Genomic DNA, 20,316 nt, shown 5'->3' with positions numbered 1-20,316 from the left:
GTGAGGAAGGAGAACTGCAAATGCTGTAAGTTCAAAATTCATGTTTCTCCAGTTAATTCACATTTTCATCTCCTCTGTTTACTTAACAGGGTGTCTGCTGTTACATGAAGCAATGAATATTGGTACTAAACCTGAAGGAGCATGCATATGAACTGAGTCATGGTACTCACAAGAAACAACGGAAGAGGCAGGATCTGGAAATTTAATGGAAGGCTAGAGACAAGATTGCTTAAACTCAGAAATCTATAGGGCATTAAAGGCAAAGGGATAGGACTGAACATTTAAAGTAATTTGATTAATAAATACAAATGCAAGAGAAAATAGGCACAAATGCACAACGATACACTTCAAGGATAGAACAGAAATTATTGTCAACCATAAAAACATATGTACAATTCCAGACTCAAGTCAATTAAGGAATTAAGGAAGGGATAGCAAAATAAACAGTGATACTGAAAGGTGGGAAAGGAAAGTTAACATGTGCTCCATCAATATTTGTTTAATTATAGTCAATTACTAATTGAGGAGGTTCACACAGTGAGCCACACTGGAGTGCAGTGGTTTCTGCACAAATCAATGGTGAACTGCTCATAGGAATGAGCTGGCCAAGGTATAGGGAGAGCAAGGGAAAAAATGAATTAACCACAGAGAAATTAGCAGACAAGCTAAACAGCAGTCCATGTATAAAGGCATGCAAATAGAAGGATCAGCAGTCTGCATTGAGGTCACAAAGGAAATCTTTGTTGTACTCTAAGGATTTTTACTCTTGTTAGCATGAAAATACTTTGGATAAGGTGAAGCAGGGATTTATGCATTTCTAGGGTCACCTGAACTAGACTGGCATAAGGACAGCACCAGCTAATGTGCCTTTGTGGACAGGGGAAATCCACAAGGTGCCAACCCCAGAAGAAGAGCTACAAGTGGTTAATGGCTACCAAGGGAGGTATGGTGAGTTTCTTCCAGGGATGCATACCGACATAGGTTGTCCAATCCCAAATGATCAACTGTGAGCATGTGTACATATGAACACCAAGTGCATTTAGTAGGCTGTACACACACATATATGTATGAATATGTATGTATTCAACAATAATAAAAGGAAATGAAATTGTGAGTTTGGGAGAGGAAATAAGGGAGTATGGGGCATTGGAGGGGGGTAGTTGGGACAGGAATGCTGGACATACAATTGTCATATAAAGTTCTCAGAAACATTTAAAGAGAACAGAAGAATATGACTTGATTACTTGGTTGTTAACAAATACACCTAAAGTTATCAGTGAATGTCAATCATCTGAGTTTCACAGGCACTAAAAAATACAAACATGGTTTTCTGAACAGCAAGAAAAATCAGAGTAATAACATCATTTTTGAGGTGGGGTAGGTCTCGTGTGTGTGTGTGTGTGTGTGTGTGTGTGTAGGTCAAAGGTCAATATCAGATGTCTTTCTTAATTCTCCTATTTTATGAAACTCATTTTCTCTATGAAACTGGAGCTCATGGATTTTGTTAGCATGTCAGGTCAGTAAACTTGTAGGATCCTACCCCAGTGCTGTGGTTACAGATGCATGCTCCTGCACTTGCTGTTTTCATGGGTGCTGAGGGGCAGATCCCAGCTCCTCATGCTTCTGTGGGTAAGTATTTTATCCCCTCAGGCTCCAGGAAAGTTTTCAAAATCAGATTATAACCAATAGTATTGTATATTGTAAAAATTACCTACACTTCATTGGAAAGTCTCAAAATGGCAAGGGAAGGGATCTGAGGAAAAAAATGTTTCTCTTTTCCTTGTTTTAGTTCATCTTAATTAGGATATTTGTTTCTAGTTCCAACAGCATAGTTTTAATGGTCCCAGAGACACAACTTTGTCTTTTATATGTTGTGAATGCTCTGCATTCATTTGCATTGCTTTTGTAAGTAGGTGGTTTAGTGGCATTTTAAGGACATGGTTAAAAAGCAAGCAAATATAAATAATTAAAAGGAAATATAAAATATAATCCCCTCAAACTTAAAACAAGGTATGAATCTGAAAAGAAAAGAACTTGAAGGGAATGCCCACAAGGAAACACTTTATAAGATGAAAAAGTTCATTTCAATCATGGTCGCAGATATTAACAGGGATAGTCAGATCTCTATAGCCAATTCTTCCATGGATTCAACTAACTGTGAATTAAAAATCACCAGAAAAATTTCATATGAACTGAACATATCCAGCCTACCTCTATCTGCTATTCTGTAAATAAAGCATTATAATAAATAATTAAACAGAATTTCCATTGTATGACACCTAACAGAGGTGTTTAAAGTGCATTGGAGGAAGTGTGTAGGTTATATGGAAATGATATGCCCTTTATAGAGAGGATTTGAACTTCTGCATATTTGGGGATCCAAGGTGCAGTGGGTTATAGTATTGATCCCCTGTGGATATCAAGGAGTGACTGGAATAGCCACTATGCTAGCCAAACCCTAACACCCTGAAGTACAGTTAGAAAGCAATGGGAATTGGAGAGAAGGGGTGCAGTTAAGGGATTTACCAAAAGCCTCACCAGAGTCAGGATTCTACCTTGAACTTGTATTGATTAACTGGAAGAATACTAAATTCATTTAACCCTTAAGTGTTCTGTGTGGCATCTTCAGATAAAATAAGATCATTTTAAGTTTGGAAATCTCTATTGCAAAGTTTTGCCAATTCTTTCACCATTGATTCAAAGTGTTCAATGATAAAGTGATTTAAATATTCCATGATGGGTCTATCCTATCTTCAAAAAACTTAGAATTAATTGCTACAAACATCCTTATCTCAACTGTGTAATTTACAAATGACCTCCCTACAATGACTAAGTTTACATTCTGTAATGATAGCCATATGTTTCCTTGATATCCAGGGCAAATGAGTATAATTATATTTAAAGTGGGCTTTACAGATATCTGGAAACTTCTAGATTTTTTTCTTCACTTTGCGTGTCCCACATATCTTGAAAATCCAGTGACATACATTTTGGAATATGCATTCTCAGCCCCAAAGTACTGCTAACATCTGGTATACGGATTTCCAGACACAATGGTCAGGTGTGAAGACACAACCATGATTAAAGGACAAAGCATACAAGGGCACAAGGTAGGAATCATGTGTACCATTCCTTGTAAAGGTTGTATAATACTCCACTGTGTGCCAATTCTATTGTTTATACAATTCCATACAAGTGTATATTGAATTTGCTGACCTTTCCCTCTTTATAAACGATATTATAACCAACATCATTATATCCTACACCTTGTAGACTTTTCCAGATTGTTTCCTTACAAATTCTTAGACGTGAAAATGCTGTCTCAGTGAGTAGGCATGCACATTTTGTTAGATATCCTGCTGGGAACAATCACATAGTAACTGCAAAAAATATTTGCCGGGCACTTCTCTGGGTGCTAGAGTAATGGTTATGACTAAGTAGTATTTCCCTTCCAATTTCACTTACATTTAGTTGGCAGAAATAGAGCATGAACAAATGAAAATAAGCTAAAATTTCAGTTTTTATATTAAAGAAAATCAAATCAAGTGACATAATAGTGGGTAGACAAGAGAAAGATTCATATAAGGGTCTTTGGCGAGCTGTTCTGAGGAGACAACTTTAAATTTACAGTTAAATGCTAAAAAGCCAACAAGGGAAACCTGGGGGTAGGGAATACCCCCTTGAATAATATGACCATTTAACAGCTCCATATCAAGAATGAGCATGTTGAAGCATCTACAAATATCTCGTAGCTAGAAGAGAGTGAGGCTAAGAGGGGGGATATGAGAAGAAAGAGACTGGAATATACAGCCTATGCAGCCTTGGCAGGAAATGTAGTGCAGTTCTGAATATGGTGGTGAATTACCACCATCTGTGATTTTTCAATTTAACTATAATCTGCATACACCAAAAAGAAACTATTGATTAGGTTGGTGCATGTCTGCAAGCCCAGAACCTTTGAATGCTGGAGTTCCTCATTTAAAATCACACAAGACTCATGCACACTATCCTGTGTAACTTACAGGACCTCTACATAACCTTATCAATACCTAGTGCAATGTAAATGTCCTGGAAATTAATGTTACACTGCATTGTTTGGGTGAAAAACTGAAAGAAAAACTCCACATGCTTCAGTATATGCAATTACATATGAATCACTTCTCTCACCTTTATGCTCATATCTTGCCATGCTCATAATTGCCGTGGTTCATGGGTGGTACAGCTAGGTAGGACTGTTTAATTGCCTTTCTACCTTGAATGCTTGCACAGTATTTTCTAGAACCAGGGGAGCTAGACTGCAGGAAAGAGGCTTTTGGGTCAGAAGCAGCTTGAGTCATCTGATTAGTGTATTTTCAGAGAGTGCTGTCTTCAGTAGGATCTTCAGCCTCTGAGAGGCAACCAAGGCTGCACCAATAATTGATATTGTTTTAGGAGTCACTTGGACTTCACTGACAAAACCTTCAAAACAGATGTCTGGTATTTGCATTTTAGTTAGCCTACATGGTTTAACTTTCCTTAAAATACCCATGCATTTCTCTGTGTGGGGTGCTTATATGTGTGTTAGATATAATTTAATTAAATATAAAATAATGTATGAAACCTGATCAAACAACCTTGGTGTTATTTGTCCCATGTGCCCTTTGACCTACCTCCTTCCTCCATAGTTAGAGTCCCTATCCTTCAAAAGAAACAGTCAACATCTGTAGCCACCAGGGAAATACAAATCAAAATAATTTTGAGATTCCATCTTATACCTGTCAGAATTGCTAAGACCAAAAACAGCAATGACAGCTCATGCTGGGGAGAATGGGGAACAAGGGGAACACTCCTCTATTGCTGGCAGCGGTGCAAGCTTGTACATCCAATTTGGAAGTCAATATGGTGGTTTCTCAAAAAACTGGGTATCAACCTCACTCAAGATCCAACTATACCACTCCTGGGCATATTGACAAAGGACAGTCCATCCTACCACAAGGCACTTGCTCAACTATGTTCATAACAGCTTTATTTGTAATATCCAGAACCTGGAAACAACCAAGATATCCTTCAACTGAAGAATGAATGAAGAAAATGTGGTACATTTACACAATGGGGTATTAGCTGTTAAAAAATGACATCATGAAATTTGCAGGCAAATGGATTAAACTAGAAAAAAAATCATTCTGAGTGAGTTAACCCATACCCGAGAAAGACAAACATGGTATGTGCTCAATGATGAGTGGATATTGACTTTAAAGTAAAGGATAATTGTGATACAATCCATCCACCTACCCAGAGAGGCTAAGTAACATGGAAGGCTCATGGGAAGACACATGAATCTCTCAGAGAATGGGAAATGTGACAGACTTGGGTGGATGGATTTTGATTGGGGGAAAGTGAATGGAAAATAGGGAGTGGATAGGGAAACCAGCCTCTGGGAAGAGGAACAGTAGAAGAGAAGAGGCAGGGAGGAGAAGGAAAGACAGAGAAATGGACAGAGAAGCAGAGAGAGGGAGAGAAAGAGGCAGAGACAGATAGACAGAGAGAGGTGGGCAGGGTCCTTTTAAAAGGGTATGTAGTGAATGTGTACTGGTGATGCTCTTAGGGCTGCAGCTGAGGGCATATCCTGTCAGAACCCCAATGGCAGGCCACTACAGATGCCTGAATACTAACAGGCAGAAACTGGAGAGAACAGCTGTTCGGGAGGATAGAGTAAGAGAGTCCTGGGAAAGACAACTGAAATTAGGGGCTTCTTAGGGACGAGCTAGAAGCCTAGTGCAATGAGAACTCCCAGGAATCTGACGGTGACCCTAAGACTCCTAGGAATGGGTGATACCTGAACTGGCCATCTCCTGTAACCAGGCAAGACTTCCAGTGGAGGTACTGGACATCAACCCAGTCACAAAACCTGCAATTTGCAAGTTGTCCTTCCTGCAAGATGTGCTGGGGTAAATGTGGCACAGAAATTGTGGGAGTGGATAATCAATGACTGGCTCAGCTTGACGCCCATTCCAGGAGACGAACCCCACTCCCAAGACAGCCTGAAGGTCCAGGAAGCAGAGGCTGGACAGCTCAGAGACCCAGGAGAGAACCAAACATGACTTGTGAAAAAAAGTCAACAAAATGGTTACTAATGATATTCTGCTATACCCCTAGATGAGAGCCTAGCATAATCACCATAGAGAAGCTTCATCCAGCAACTGATGGAAACAGGTACAGAGACCAACAGCCAAACAGAAGAGTTTTGGGAATCTCCATGATCCTGTGAAAGAGGGGATCATGGGAGACAGAGGGGTCAAGAAAACCTGCCCCACCCCACAGAATCAATTAACCTGGACTCACAGGGGCTCACAAAGACTGAACACACAATCAGGGAGCCAGCATGGGTTTCACCTAGGCCCTCTGCATATATGTATGGTTGTGTAGCTTCCTTTTCTTATGGGACATTCATTCTTTGCCACTTTTGGGACTCTTTTTCTGCTATTGGGTTGTCTGGTCCAGCCTCAATATAAGGGGAGGTGTCTAGTCTTATTGCAACTTATTGCAACTTTGTTGATGTTTGGGAGGCATGCCATTTTCTGAAGAGAAACAGAGTAGAAGTAGATGGGAAAAGAGGGACTGGAAGGGGAGGAAGGAGAGGAAACAAACTGGGATGTAATATATGAGAAAATAAATTAAAAAGTAAAACCTCCAAAACATTTAAATAAAAGCAATAATAAAAACATTTAAATAATCATTAATAATAACATTTAAATAACACTAAAAATAAATACTGAAAAATAAGCTACATTTTCTGGCATGTAGCCAACATATTTCCAATAGAGAAGGAATTTTGGGAAGTGGTTGCCTTCCTGCCTCCCTGTGCTTACTGTCATATTTTATGTGAGAGTTAAGTAATGGTGGCTTTAAAAAAACAATGCTGACTCTGTCTCTCCAACACTTCCCTCAAATCCCACCATGTTTTGCAGAAATTTTATGTGTGTGATATATTTGTCAGCATTCTACACTCTCAGCATTTGATTTTATCATATGTGTGTGTACTATCCATTCAGGAACCGTTGGTCCATTCTTTTGGCTAATCCAGTCAGCTATTGTGTGTTCATGGAAACTAAGCCTGGTCCACCTGCATCCTTCCTAGAACCCGGAGCTCAGGTGCCCCCACTGCCACATTCCCACAGAAAGCTTGGCTGTTGTTGTATAGGCTTGTCTCTCCTCCTCTCATCTCTTCCCTGCTCCTTTACAGCTGCATAACTAAATCTTTATCCTCTGCAGCAACCCCTGTAGGACCAAAGTAGTCTCCTTTGGCTAATACTCCTGTGGTCTGAGGAACCTTAAGCTTGTTTGGTGAAAACAAAACGATTTTCTGCTTCGACCTCTGGACATCGATCAGAATCCCTTCCTATTTTACTGTAATAGTTCCACCTTAGAAATAATTTCATCATGTGAGTCTAATTTCCTAATCATATCCATGCTTGAAATCATAGGTATAGCAGACTTTATAATTGAAATAATTTTGCATTTGAAGAGAGACAATAATACATCTTATATAGATGGCTGGGCGGGGCAGAGAAAAAGTATTGAAGAGAAGCCATGGAAGACTAGGGCTTCAGTTAAGAAGGCCAGGCTTGCACCTCAGGACAGGCACCTGCTTATAAGTAAAGAGGGCTTAAAGGTCTAAAAGGTGCCGGTTTTGAGCTAAATTGTATCACTTTCTACCTATATTCATGTACTTGAGCATCGCTCCAGTAACTCAGAATGCCACGTGGAGATGTCTTTCTAAAAGTTTTAATATTTTAAAAAATAAGGCCATCATTGGAATGCCTTTCCCAGGTATTTTGTCATGGTAGCAAGGAAAGTATATAACATCCTAGTTTAAAAAGAGGAAAATGAATATTCACAGATATTTCATAGATTTTTTTATGGATGAGGTAAATAAGAGTGATTTATGTCTATGACAAGGGTGATAATTCCACTTGTAATTGACCTAATATTTATGATACAGCGCATTCAGCTCTGTGTCCTGCCTAGAATGGTGACTACCACATAGGACACTAGCCAATATTAATGAAGAGACGTGAAATGAAAATATACAGAAATAAATAGAGAGACCTGCAAATCTAGGAAGAGAAAAGGAAATATTTCACCAAAGGGAGAGGACAGAATCCCTGCAGGGGTGGAAGGACAGTTTTGACCAAGAGTTCTGTCACCAGATGCTGCAATAGAGAGAGATAGAGAGCAGTATAAGAGGTCCTCAGGTCTGGACAATCTAGGGGGCCACTGATAGTGAATTAGTATTTACCCCTAATACAAAAATGAACTTTGGGAGCCCTCTCCACATAGGGAGATACTCTTTCAGCCTAGACACGCTGGGGAGGGCCTAGGCCCTGCTCCAAATGGTATGACAGACATTGAAGATTCCCCATGGAAGGCCTCACCTCCCTTGGAAGCGGAAAGGGGCTGGGGTAGGGGGGTAGGTGGGGGCAAGGGAAGAGGGGAGGGAGAGGAAACTGCGATTGACATGTGAAACAAGCTTGTTTATAATTTAAATAAAAAATGAATTACAAAAAAAGGTACTCAGGAGACAATGTCTTGGGGAAGCTCAGTACAATATTTGTGGATTTATTTAGTCAACACTGTTATAAGATACCTAAAGTCTTGATTTTAATTTCCATGTGAACCTACTGCTTACATTATATTTGTGCTATGACTGCTTAATAATAAGAGATATCATGAAGCCACTCCTAACATTCTGTGGAATGTTTTTAGTTCCTTTTAGCTTTGCTTTCTGAGTTATTGAAACATTATTCTTCAGACATATGTAGGGTCAATTCATGCTGGCTGGTTGTTAGAAATCATGATAACAAAAGTCATTACACTGCCATTCAGTCTTGACAGTAAAATTTCAGCAACATTATCACAAATCCTCATACATTCGTGCAATGCTCCTTACTGCAGTTTCATATTAGAATCGAAAGACTGCTGTAGCATGCTTCATACAGTGTCAAGCAAGCCAAGTTCTCTGCTGCTTTTACCAATAACAGTCCTGCCCCTTTCCTATGTGCACCCTGCAAAGGCTGGCCTTATGTTACCCCAGTAAACTGTGAGATTAGTATGTATGCCTTTAAATAAAATGTTTTCTTTGAAAGTCCACAAGAATTGTCAAATCCATGATTGAATGAAATAATCTAAAGGTCATCTTATATCCAGTATAATTAAAAAATTCTAAAAGCTATTTCCACTGTATTAGTACATTTCATTTATTTAAATAAAGTGTGAGATAATGGCTATCATTCTATCTTATTATCTATCATCTATCAACTATGTGTCATCTATCTATCTATCTATCTATCTATCTATCTATCTGATCTATTATCTAGCTATCTATAATCTGTCCATATATCTACCCATCATCTATTATCCATTCATATGTCTGTCATCTATCGTCTATTCATCCATCTGTCATTTTTATTTAAATTAGTGTTTACTCTGAAGGGTTAGCACATGATTTTGGAAATAATAAGTTAGATATTTAAAATCACTCTGATAGGAAATTTGTGACAGAAATCGTTCATCTGAAAAAGAAAAATATTTTTAATATCATTGCATATAATATTTGATCAGACCTATCAATGCATTTAAATGGTAGAATCATACAATTTAATTGCCTGCATATTTTATATAAGGCTAACTTATACAGAATGTGCTTAAAAGCACCAAAAATATCATTTACTAACTAGTGCATACCAGATGAGCTTTAGATATTCCAAAAAAGTAGCTTTTTCTTTAATGAGAGACTCTTATACTGAGAAACATGGAATTTTGGTAACTAAACACTCCATTATTTATGTAAAACACATTTTTCTGGAAATTCAGAGACAGGTTAAAATCTTATTCAGTGGATTAAATTAAGGTTATTGTGAGGTTGAATTATTAGGGCTGTTCATGGAGTAAGAATCTTTTCTTTTCATTGGCAATAAATTCTTCTTTCATACAATACTTTCTGACCAGTTTTTCCTCTCTCTACTCCTCCCAGCTCTCTCCTACCTCTACTCTCCCCCAGATCCAGTCTTTCCTCCATTTCCTTTCAGAAAAGAGCAGGTCTCCTAGAGACAACAACTAAACACAGTAACAAAGGGCACTTAAGAATAATTATCCTGCTAGGCATTGGTGGCACACGCCTTTAATCCCAGCACTCTTGAGGCAGAGGCAGGCAGATCTCTGTGATTTCAAGGCCAGCCTGGTCTCCAGAGCGAGTCCCAGGGTAGGCTCCAAAGCTACACAGAGAAGCCCTGTCTCGAAAAACCAAAACAAAAAAAAAAAGAAAAAGAAAGAAAAAGAAAAATTTTTCTGTAGTGGTCTGGTGTACTGCATGCTGGATGTACTTACATTTGAAATCATATGTGAACATGCTGACAGATTAAATTAACTGAAAGTGAAATTAGATCTCATGGTCAGAGGAACCAGATCCTTCACTAAATCTCTTCATAATCACACTGTTTATAGTTAATAATTAATGTTTATGTCAATGTACTGACCTGTCATCTTTAAGCCACTCTTGCTTACCAACAGTGACAATTTTTCATGTTTTGGGATTTCATGAAGATTTCCTTATATAAGGTAATCATCAAGTTTCTTCTCCTAATGGTTTCATTAGCCTGGTATGGATTACCTTACATCAGTATCAAACAATGAGTTTGATGTGTCTTTATTTTGTGTGTCTTTATTTATATGTATGCACATATTTGTGATATTAAGCTTTGTTGGAAGAATAACACATTTAAAAATGTTTAGTAGCCAGGCAGTGGTGGTGCATGCTTTTAATCCCAGCATGTGGGACGCTTAGACAGGCAGATCTCTGTGAGTTTGAGGTCAGTCTGGTCTATAAAGCTAGTTCTAGAACAGCTAGGACTACACGGAGAAACTGTCTCATAAAATGTTTAGCATATGTGCACTCGTTTTCCATGATGCTATATATTTTAACAAATGATTGTGAGATAGGGCTCTATAGAAGAGATTATTACAAGAGTAACTGTAAATTGTGCTATGTAAAACTGAGTTGAAATCCTGTCTCTCATTAAAGATGTAAACAATGAACATTTTACTTATTGGATGGTAACTTTTTAAAATTTCATTTAAATTTTTTCTGTATGTGTACTCATGCACATCCAAGAACGTGCCTTAGAGTTTGCAAGTGAATGTTACAGCACAGCTTGCAGGAGTAAGTTCTCTCCATTAAGAATGTATGTATTCATTATCATCTATCTACTGGTGATACTCTAGACTTCCAGGGCTCCATAGACATTACAGATGATGTCTATTTCTTCCTTGTTAAGGGTGCATTTCAGCAGAAGTTCATAAGTGTAAAATTTGTGACAGATGCAAACACTGACTCTAAGCTCTCTGTTTCCCCCATGAAGTTTGGACAATAATAAAGAGATGTTCATGAGAATGAACTGAAAAACTAGCTGGCTACACCTGTCTCAGCTACAGCCAAAGTTTCTCAGTGAGCTGAGACCTGAGCAGAGCTCTTCAGAAGGGAAATAGTACCGGTTTACTTGAAGCTTCTTGGATAATGGTAACACCTGAAGAACAAATGTGAAAACATGTGTTCAAAGAAAGAGGCGAAAGTGTGTGTGTGTGTGTGTGTGTGTGTGTGTGTGTGTGTGTGTGTGTGTGTGTGTGTGTGTATGCACCGCTAATCTGAGAAACGGAGGGAGACAGAGACCCTGGCAGGGTCTTTGGTTGTTTTAGGAAAAAAAAAAAACCTTTTGAACGTGTTACAGTTTTCCTTTGGAAGAAATTAATCTTCATCTTAGTGAAATAAGTACTGAGAAAGCACCTGGCAAAGCAACATTTAGTATTCACGAGGCAGGGGGGTTATGTGAAAGTGTATCTGACAATTGTTAAAGGCAGAAGAAAGTGGTGGCATCTATAATGGGTGCAATGATATGTAGAATTAAAGTAGGAGATCTGCTTAATAAAATGTGGCAACATAGGTGAGTAGCAAAACTTTGGGCGTTTTTCCTCAGTGGCATGAAGAGAGACAGCGAAAGCACTCAGAGTCTGCTGCAGCTGAGGGGAATTCAGCATAGTTTCAACATGGAAGCAGAGATGAGGTGGGCTGTGCTGAGGCACCTAATACATCCTTGTCAGTATGATGGTTGACTGATGAATGCTGTTTGTATTCTGTCCCTCAGAGACTGTTTTCACTGATCTCACATTCTGCTCCTTCTGTCCACATCACTACAAAGTGAAGCTTTTATCTAAGGACTGCTGGGATGGCAATACTCATTAAACCAGATATATCCAGGCGTATTGCTACCTACTGTTTATTGGATATAACACCCAAACTATGTTACAACTGTGTCCTAAGCATTTATTTCTTACCCTGCCCCCGTCAGGATGCCTTATTGTTGTTTTTATCTCTAGCCTCATGTTGTGTGCCAAAATGTTGTCAGTTGTTTTGCTTTTTTCTCTCATACTCTTTGAATCTTTTAGGGGCCTGCCACCTAGCTCCCAGATAAATACACAAAGGCTTATTATTTTCTTATGAATGCCCAGCCTTCGCTTATTTCTAGTCAGCTTTTCTTAACTTTAAATTATCCTGTTTACCTTTTGACTCTGTGCTTTTAACTTTCTCCATTTCTGTATGTCTTTTCCTTCCTTCTTACTGCATGTCTGGTTGTGTAACTGGGTGGCTAGCTCCTGGAGTTCTCCTCCATCTCTCACTCCTATATCTCCATATTCCTAGATTTCTCCTATTATTTATTCTCCTTGCCCGCCAGCCCTGCCTATCCTTCCTCCTGCCTTGCTATTGGCTGTTCAGCCATTAATTATTTATTTAGGTGTTTTAGACAGGCAAAGTAACACAGCTCCACAGAATTAAACAAATGCAACATAAAAAGAATGCAACACATCTTTGTATCATGAAACAAATGTTCTACAAAATAAATAAATTCGGCACATCTTAAAGTGGTATTCTACAACAATGCCTCATCTGTACAATTTTGTAAGGAAAGGGAAATTTCCTAAGAATACTCTTAGTTGATAAAATTAAGAACTATGATTGTGAAGCTGATGCTCAGTCCTATGGAAATTAAATCACTTCTGTTGAAATAGGTGTCCCTCTGTCCTAAAAGTGGCTATTGAAAAGGGAGAATCAAACAGACAAAATTGTAGCAATAATTAGTGATCAATAAACCTTTCAGCTGCATTACACAGATTAGTGATTTATGTGGCCTTTTATGGTTTATGATGAGATGTACATGGTGTTGCTATGCAATAGCAAAGAAGCTATTCTACCGTTGTGGTCAGGAAGTAGCTTGGATGGCACACAAACTTGAGTTATATCTCAGTCCATCTCCCTCTAATTCATGATCTTAGAAGAGACAGCCTCAGTTCTGAGTCTTACATAGGGCATGGTGACAATCATAGCAGAAAGGAACCTAGGATTGGGGGTGTACTAAAAAGTTAATGCTTGCCAAATGTATAGCACATAGTCTCATTGCCCTTCATACATACACACACACACACACACACACACACACAAACACACACACTCATATGGAAGGCAGTGTGTGTATACACACATATGTACATATACATATTTATATATACATATACATATCTGTGTATGTACAGTGTATACACACACACTCACAGACATATATGGAGGATGTTTCCCAGAGGTGTATGTTAAGTGCTAGCTTTCATTACTTTTATTTATAAACACTGGAATTTTCTGTGGGAAAGGGTTAAACTTCATGAATGGATTCTGAAAGAATTCAAAATATTTTAAAAACCAGTTTTGGAACCAATCTTTTTGTCAGTCACAGATCACAGCACTACCTGCATGACAGTTTAACTTACCTTTCTTTGTGGACTAAGGAATTCCAGATGCCACTTGAAACAAAGGCATATAGTTTCCTGGAAATATTAAAGTAGTTTTAAAGATAAAGTGCAAAAATGTACCTGAAATCTACCTAGGAAAGTGATGAAAATACAGTTTCACATAGAAACAAAACCTTTTTTTTCAGATTTATTTTTCTTAATTTATTTCTAGTGTTAGCTTTAATTTTGACATTTGAGAAGTTTTATATTGGATTTGATTCTTTGTTACCCATGAATGGGGCAAATAAGAATTTTGCATAATTGCTTTTGCCTCTTTCTGAGGTTTAAAGGGGAAAAGACCCATCACTGAAAATTTGAAAAGCCCTGGGGTATCAAAATACATATCCAAATAAACAGATATAATATCACCACCGAGAGTAATGCTATAGTGTTCTAACATATGAAATGTCTCCGTGCAAAATTATGATAAGGAAGGGAACATTATCTTTAATTTGATTTACTCTTCCATCAGGCTTTGCTATGTTTGGTCTACAAATATAAAGAAGTATAAAATATGCAATCTTGTAGAGAAAACAATATCCCTTAAGAATCATAATTATTAAAATATAATTGTTTATCATGACAAAAACAATTCAGTTTCAGAGTGAAGGAAATCCATCAGAAAACAGAAAAAGTTTACACAAAATTCATAGGGTTACTATTGCTTTCCTGTACCCCAAACTAGGCCAAGTAGCAGACTAAAACCCATATACATTGGAAAGGCTGTGACAGCAAAGAAAAGGTCTAAAATATTAAAGGGTTGTCTTGTTTCTGATGGCCAAATTTCATCCTTTGTGTAGTGCATTAGACACTAATGACATATGATTTCTCACTGACAGATTAACAGCATCAATACGGCTTCTCCGTCCATCGCAGCAAATTGATCCTACATGACACTGACAAGGGCAGCCTGCACTTAATGACCTCCATTGCTGAAGGATGGGAATGAAAAATGGTTGAAAGTACAAATAAATCTTGAAAGTTTCCTGAAACAGGTGTGCTGAAAGTGATTCCTTTTTGGATCATAAAGGGAAGCCAATGTCCAGCAGTGGTCCCTGCCTGCCTGTTCTTATCAAAGTCTGGCTCCTTGTATCCTGTAAGAAGAGTTGCTTTAATTTGATCAAAGAGATGAAAAGAATGTTCTTACTGTAAATACAGGATGCTAAGTCACTTAGGATTTCTGTTGCTGTGATAAAACATCACGAAAAAAGCAACATGGGGAGAAAAGTGTTCATTTCTTCTTAGAGTTAAGGTCCATCATCCAGGGAAGTCAGGGCAAGAACTCAAGCAAGGAAGGAACCTGGAGGCAGGAACTGAAGCAGAGGCTATGAAGGTTACTGCTTTCTGGCTTTATCCTCATGGCTTGCTTAGCCTACTTCCTTATAGCACTTAGGACCACCATTCTAGGAGTGGTACCACCAAAAGTGATTTTTGTCCTTCTTATATCAATCATTAATTAAAATACGTACCATAGACTTCCCCACAGGCCAATCTGATGGAGGCATTTTTCAGTTGAGGTTTCCTCTTCCAAAATGACTCTAGCTTCTGTCAACTTAGTATAAAACTAGCTAGCACACTAATGCTATCTCTGCCATCTGCCACTGTCTAAGTGCCCATGCATTTCTTGTTTGCCCCCTGATTAAGGAGAGACAAACACTATTAAACTATTTTTTTGCTTCCCAGGGGCTATCAACACACCTAACATATTTGACCTAAATAGCCATGCAAAAATGCATTAAATGATTGATAAATACTCTGTCTACACAAAGAGATACTTCTAATCCTGAACTATGCTTTAAGAACACTAAAGTATGGGCAGATAGTTTTGTTTTCATATTTCCCAACCCATTTTTCCTTATCTGTAACCATCAACTACTAATTTAATACATCTGTAAAGTTGCATCCTTCTAAACAGAACCCTTGATGGAGGGTCTTCTAAAGATCAGTCTTCTGAAGAGCATCTTCTAAAGATGTCCCTAAGAACCCCCTTCTAAAGAATGTCACAGACCTCAACAAGAAACCAGTTACATTGAATCTGATAGAAGCAAAGTGGGGAATAGCTTGAATTCATCAGCACAGGAGACAAATACCTGAACAGAACACCAACAGCACAGGCACTGAGATCTACAATTAATAAATGGGACTTCATGAAACTCAAAAACTTCTGTAAGGCAAAGGACACGGTCAATGGGACAAAACTTCAGTCTATCTAATGGAAAAATATGGTTGAGAAACACTCACCAAAATGTTCAACATCCTTAGCCATCAGGGAAATGAAAATCAAAACTGCTTTCAGATTTTATGTTATAACTACCAGAATGCTTAAAATTAAAAAAAACACAAGTGACAGCTCATGCTGGCAAGGATGTGGAGCAAGGGGAACACTCCTCCATTGCTTGTTGGAGTTCAAACTTGTACAGCCATTATGGAAATCAATATGGCAGTTCATCTTAAAATTTGGAATCAATATTCCTCAAAACCCAACTACAGTACTCTTGAGCATATACCCAAAGGATGCTTCATCTTACCACAAGGACATTTGCTCAACTAAGTTCATTGCAGTTTCATGCATAATAGTCAGAAACTAGAAGCAATGTAGAAGTCTCTCAACTGAAGACTGGATAAAGAAAATGTGGTACAATTATAAGATGGAGTATTATTCACTTGTTAAAAAATTATGTCATTTTTTTAGGCAAATGGATGCAACAAGAAAAAATCATTATGAGTAAGGAAAGCCAGACCCAGAAGAACAAATATGGTATGCATTCACTTACAAGTAGACATTAACTGTTAAATAAATGATAATAAGCTACAATCCACAAACCCAAAGGGGTTAGGTAAATGGAAGGGATCTAGGAAGGACACATGAACCTCCATGGAAAGGGAAAATAGAATACAATTTGCAGGTGGACTGGGGAGGGGTGGGGACAGGAGTGAGAAGGATCAAGTACATTGGGGGAAGGGATGGAGGGAGAGGATGCAAGGTGAGACAGCTGGAATTGGGGAGCATTGGAGGGGTGGTATGGAAACATAGTGCTGTGGAGACTACTTGTAATATATGAGGAACACCCTAATGCAGACTCCTAGTAGTGGAGGATACAGAGTCTGAGCTGGTTATCCTTTATAGTCAGTCAAGGCTACCAGTAGTGGGACTGGGTTGCATTTGTTTCATTTGTTGGCTGAGGGGAATTCCATGGATATCCCCAAACAAGCAAGGTTGACGCTAGGACAGAGGGCTGTTTTATGAAAACTGACAGTGGGTCCTCAAGTCTGATAACAATGTCCACACAGCTCATTGAACTTAGAGAGGCTAGGCTGATGCCTTCATGGAGCCTTCACCCTACCTTCTTTGGTACAAGAAGGTACTCTGCAGGCTACAGAAAGAAACCAGGACTCCAACCCAGCAATAAAATCCTCAACATATAATCAGTCCTGCCTGACAAATATGTTGGGGCAATGGAGGTGCAAAACTTGTGGGTGTGGCCAACCATTGTTTAGTTTAACTTGAGGTCCATGCCTGTGCCCTACACTGCCAGGAAATCAAGACTGGATAGCCTAGATACCTAGGGTAGAACCGTACCACACTGTCAAAAAATCAATGAAGTGATTCCTAATGATATTTGACTATACTTATAGATTGGTGTCTTGTCTTGATGTCACCAGAGAGAAGGAAAAGGGAGGAAAGATTGAGGGAATCAGAGGGCATGGAGGGCACGAGGAGAACATGGCCCATCAAATCAGCTAAGCAGGGCTTTCATGGACTCACAGAGAATGAAGTGGCAAGCATGGGGCCTGTACCAGGTCCTCTGTATATGTTATGGCTGTTAGCTTGGTGGTTTGTGGGACTCCTAGCAGTGGGAGCAGGTGGATCTCTAACTGTTTTGCCTGTTCCTGGGACTCCTTTCTTTCTATTGAGTTGCCTTCTCCAGCCTCAATATGATGGCTTCTACTTTGTTTTTCTATAACTTCTTTCATCCTATTTGGTTGTTGTTCCTTGGAGACATGCTTACTTTTGTTGAAGAAATGGAAGGGAAGTAGACCTTGGGGAAACAGGAGATGTGCAGGGTGGGGTGGGGTAGCTGGGAAGAACAGGAGGGAAAACTGCACTTGAAATGTACTTTATGAGAGAAGAATATATGTTCAATAAAAGAAAAGAAACAAATACAAGGTGGGGGAAACAAGGCAAAAAAGAGGTATGGTCCCCATAAACTCATGTGTTTGAAGGCTTGACCCAAAGGGAGTGGTACTATTAGGATGTTGAAGAAGGTGTGGCCGTGTTAAAGGAACTGTGCCACTGTAGTAGCAAGATTTTGGGATCCCAAATGCTCAAACTATGCCCAGTGTGGGACACAGTTTGCTTCTGGATGCCAGTGAATCAAAATGCAGAACTTTCAGTGTGTCTGACTGCATGGTACCATGCTTTCCGCCATGACAATAATAAACTAAACCTCTGAAACTGTAAGCCAACCCCAAAGAAATGTTTTTCTTTATAAAATTTGCCATGGCAATCATATCTCTTCACAGCAATAGAAACTCAATCTAAGACAAAAGGACTCCCAAAGATGTCCTTCAAACATCCCTCTAAATAACAAACTTCTAAAAAAGTCCTTCAAAATAATATTCTTTATCTCAGTAATACCCATGTGGTTGTATGTATGAGAAACAAGAACATTTGCAAGCAGCACACAGATGAATACAATAATTATAGTTACATAGTTTCCTTTTGTTTTAAGAATAACTCTTATGATTTCTCTTCTACTTTGTTCCTAATATATTATATTGTGGAGTAAATTTTTATTTTTAGTTGAGAAAACTGAGATTCAAAAGAGTAAATAACTTACAAGGGGCCATTTCAATATTGTCTGATGAAAGGTACTCTATATCCAGGCTTCTGACTTCCTAAACATTCTATAAGAGTACTGTGCATAGAAATGGACTTGTATATTGCAACTCATAGTACACCCTTATGGGCAATGACAATATGAGAAAAGAATCATTAACCCTAGTCCTTAAAGTTAGTTCAGTTGTTTAATAATAATTTGTTATGATAAATCTTTCCAGCAAAAGCCGCTGAGCCCCACCACTTTACACCACCCGCCTGCCCGAGTTAGGGCCCAAATTAATACACAGAAACTTGTATTAGGTTCAAATGCTGCTTGGCCAATGACTAGGGATTCTCATCTGTTAGCTCAGTCTTAATTATCATAAATCTATATATTTTATAAGACTTATTTTATACAGGATGCCTTTTGCTGGCATCCTCTCTTGCCCGTGGCTCACATCCTACCACTGGAGGAGGAGAAGGGGAAAGGGGACACTTCCTGTTTCTCCTTGCTTAAATATGAGCTTCCTTGCTATGTCACTTCCGGCCTGGATCACCACTTCTCTACTACATTTTTCAGAATCCTCTTTGACTCCTAGTCTTGTCTAACTTGCTGCCTCATTGGCCAGACACCATTCATTCTTTTAATTTTTGAAATTTGAATCCTGAGGCCAAAGGTTCATAGGGAAACCATCCTATTATTGTCTCTAAATGTCGGGAATATATGGAAGATGGCTTTTATTGTGACAATTCTATAATACAGCTTTTCTCTCCATTCTATCTCTTCTTTTTTGATTCATTTTATGTTTTCCTTTTACCACAACAGAGGGTTCTACAAATAGATGTAGAATTTCTTGCCATTTCCAGTAATGAGAGAAAGACACACACACACACACACACACACACAGAGAGAGAGAGAGAGAGAGAGAGAGAGAGAGAGAGAGAGAGAGAGAGCTATAATTGCAAATGTCTAAAGAATCTTCATACCAAGCAAAAAATAAAAACCCAAATTTGGGGCACATATATCAAAAAGAAGATTTAGAGTCCCATAATACAATGTCATGTACAGTTAGAATTAAAATGATAAGTATATAATATCATATCTATATCTGCAAACTAAGAAAATCATTATGAGTTATGAGCATAATAACTAAATGCAAATAAATATTACCAAAAGGATCACAAACTAAGAATTTTTAGGTCTTAAATATTTCAAAATTCAGTTCCTAACATTGATATTATTTAATTATGTAATTATACATAGCTATTACTAAATTATATAAATATGCAATAAAACTTAAGGAGAAGAAACCATACCATTTTGAGGGGTTATAATAACTAGTCTCCTATTTAAATTCCCACATTGACTATATTTACTCTTTGGAGGGCTCACTTAAGAGATATCATTTTCAAAAAAATAAAATAGCAATACCTTTTTCTTGTCACAAACGGAGGAATTGAGTGACAGAAGTCTGTCATATCCATTGAAGTAGGCATCCTTCTCCTTTAAGAAAAGCATCTGCATGGCTTGATACTCTCTGGCTAACCGAAGGTTTTCTTCCAGTGAGTCATCTTGAACTTTCTAGAAGAAAAATGTATGAATGGGTATATATCATTAAAATCAT

The 20,316-nt window shown here is 38.3% G+C and overlaps 1 protein-coding gene across 1 annotated transcript in view; it reads right to left on the bottom strand.

Annotated features, from left to right (window-relative positions):
• Ccdc178 (coiled-coil domain containing 178) overlaps positions 1-20,316 on the bottom strand; it is a 345,282-nt gene that overhangs the window by 94,310 nt on the left and 230,656 nt on the right. Inside the window, exon 19 of the mRNA XM_035438744.1 lies at positions 20,124-20,273. Within this exon, the coding sequence (XP_035294635.1) occupies positions 20,124-20,273 (150 nt within the window). The remainder of the gene's footprint in view (positions 1-20,123; positions 20,274-20,316) is intronic.

Source organism: Cricetulus griseus, chromosome 2 (assembly GCF_003668045.3).
Source record: "Cricetulus griseus strain 17A/GY chromosome 2, alternate assembly CriGri-PICRH-1.0, whole genome shotgun sequence".
NCBI lineage: Eukaryota > Metazoa > Chordata > Mammalia > Rodentia > Cricetidae > Cricetulus > Cricetulus griseus.
The sequence above is the reverse complement of the archived record's forward strand: the minus strand, read 5'-3'. Positions and strand labels throughout refer to the sequence as shown.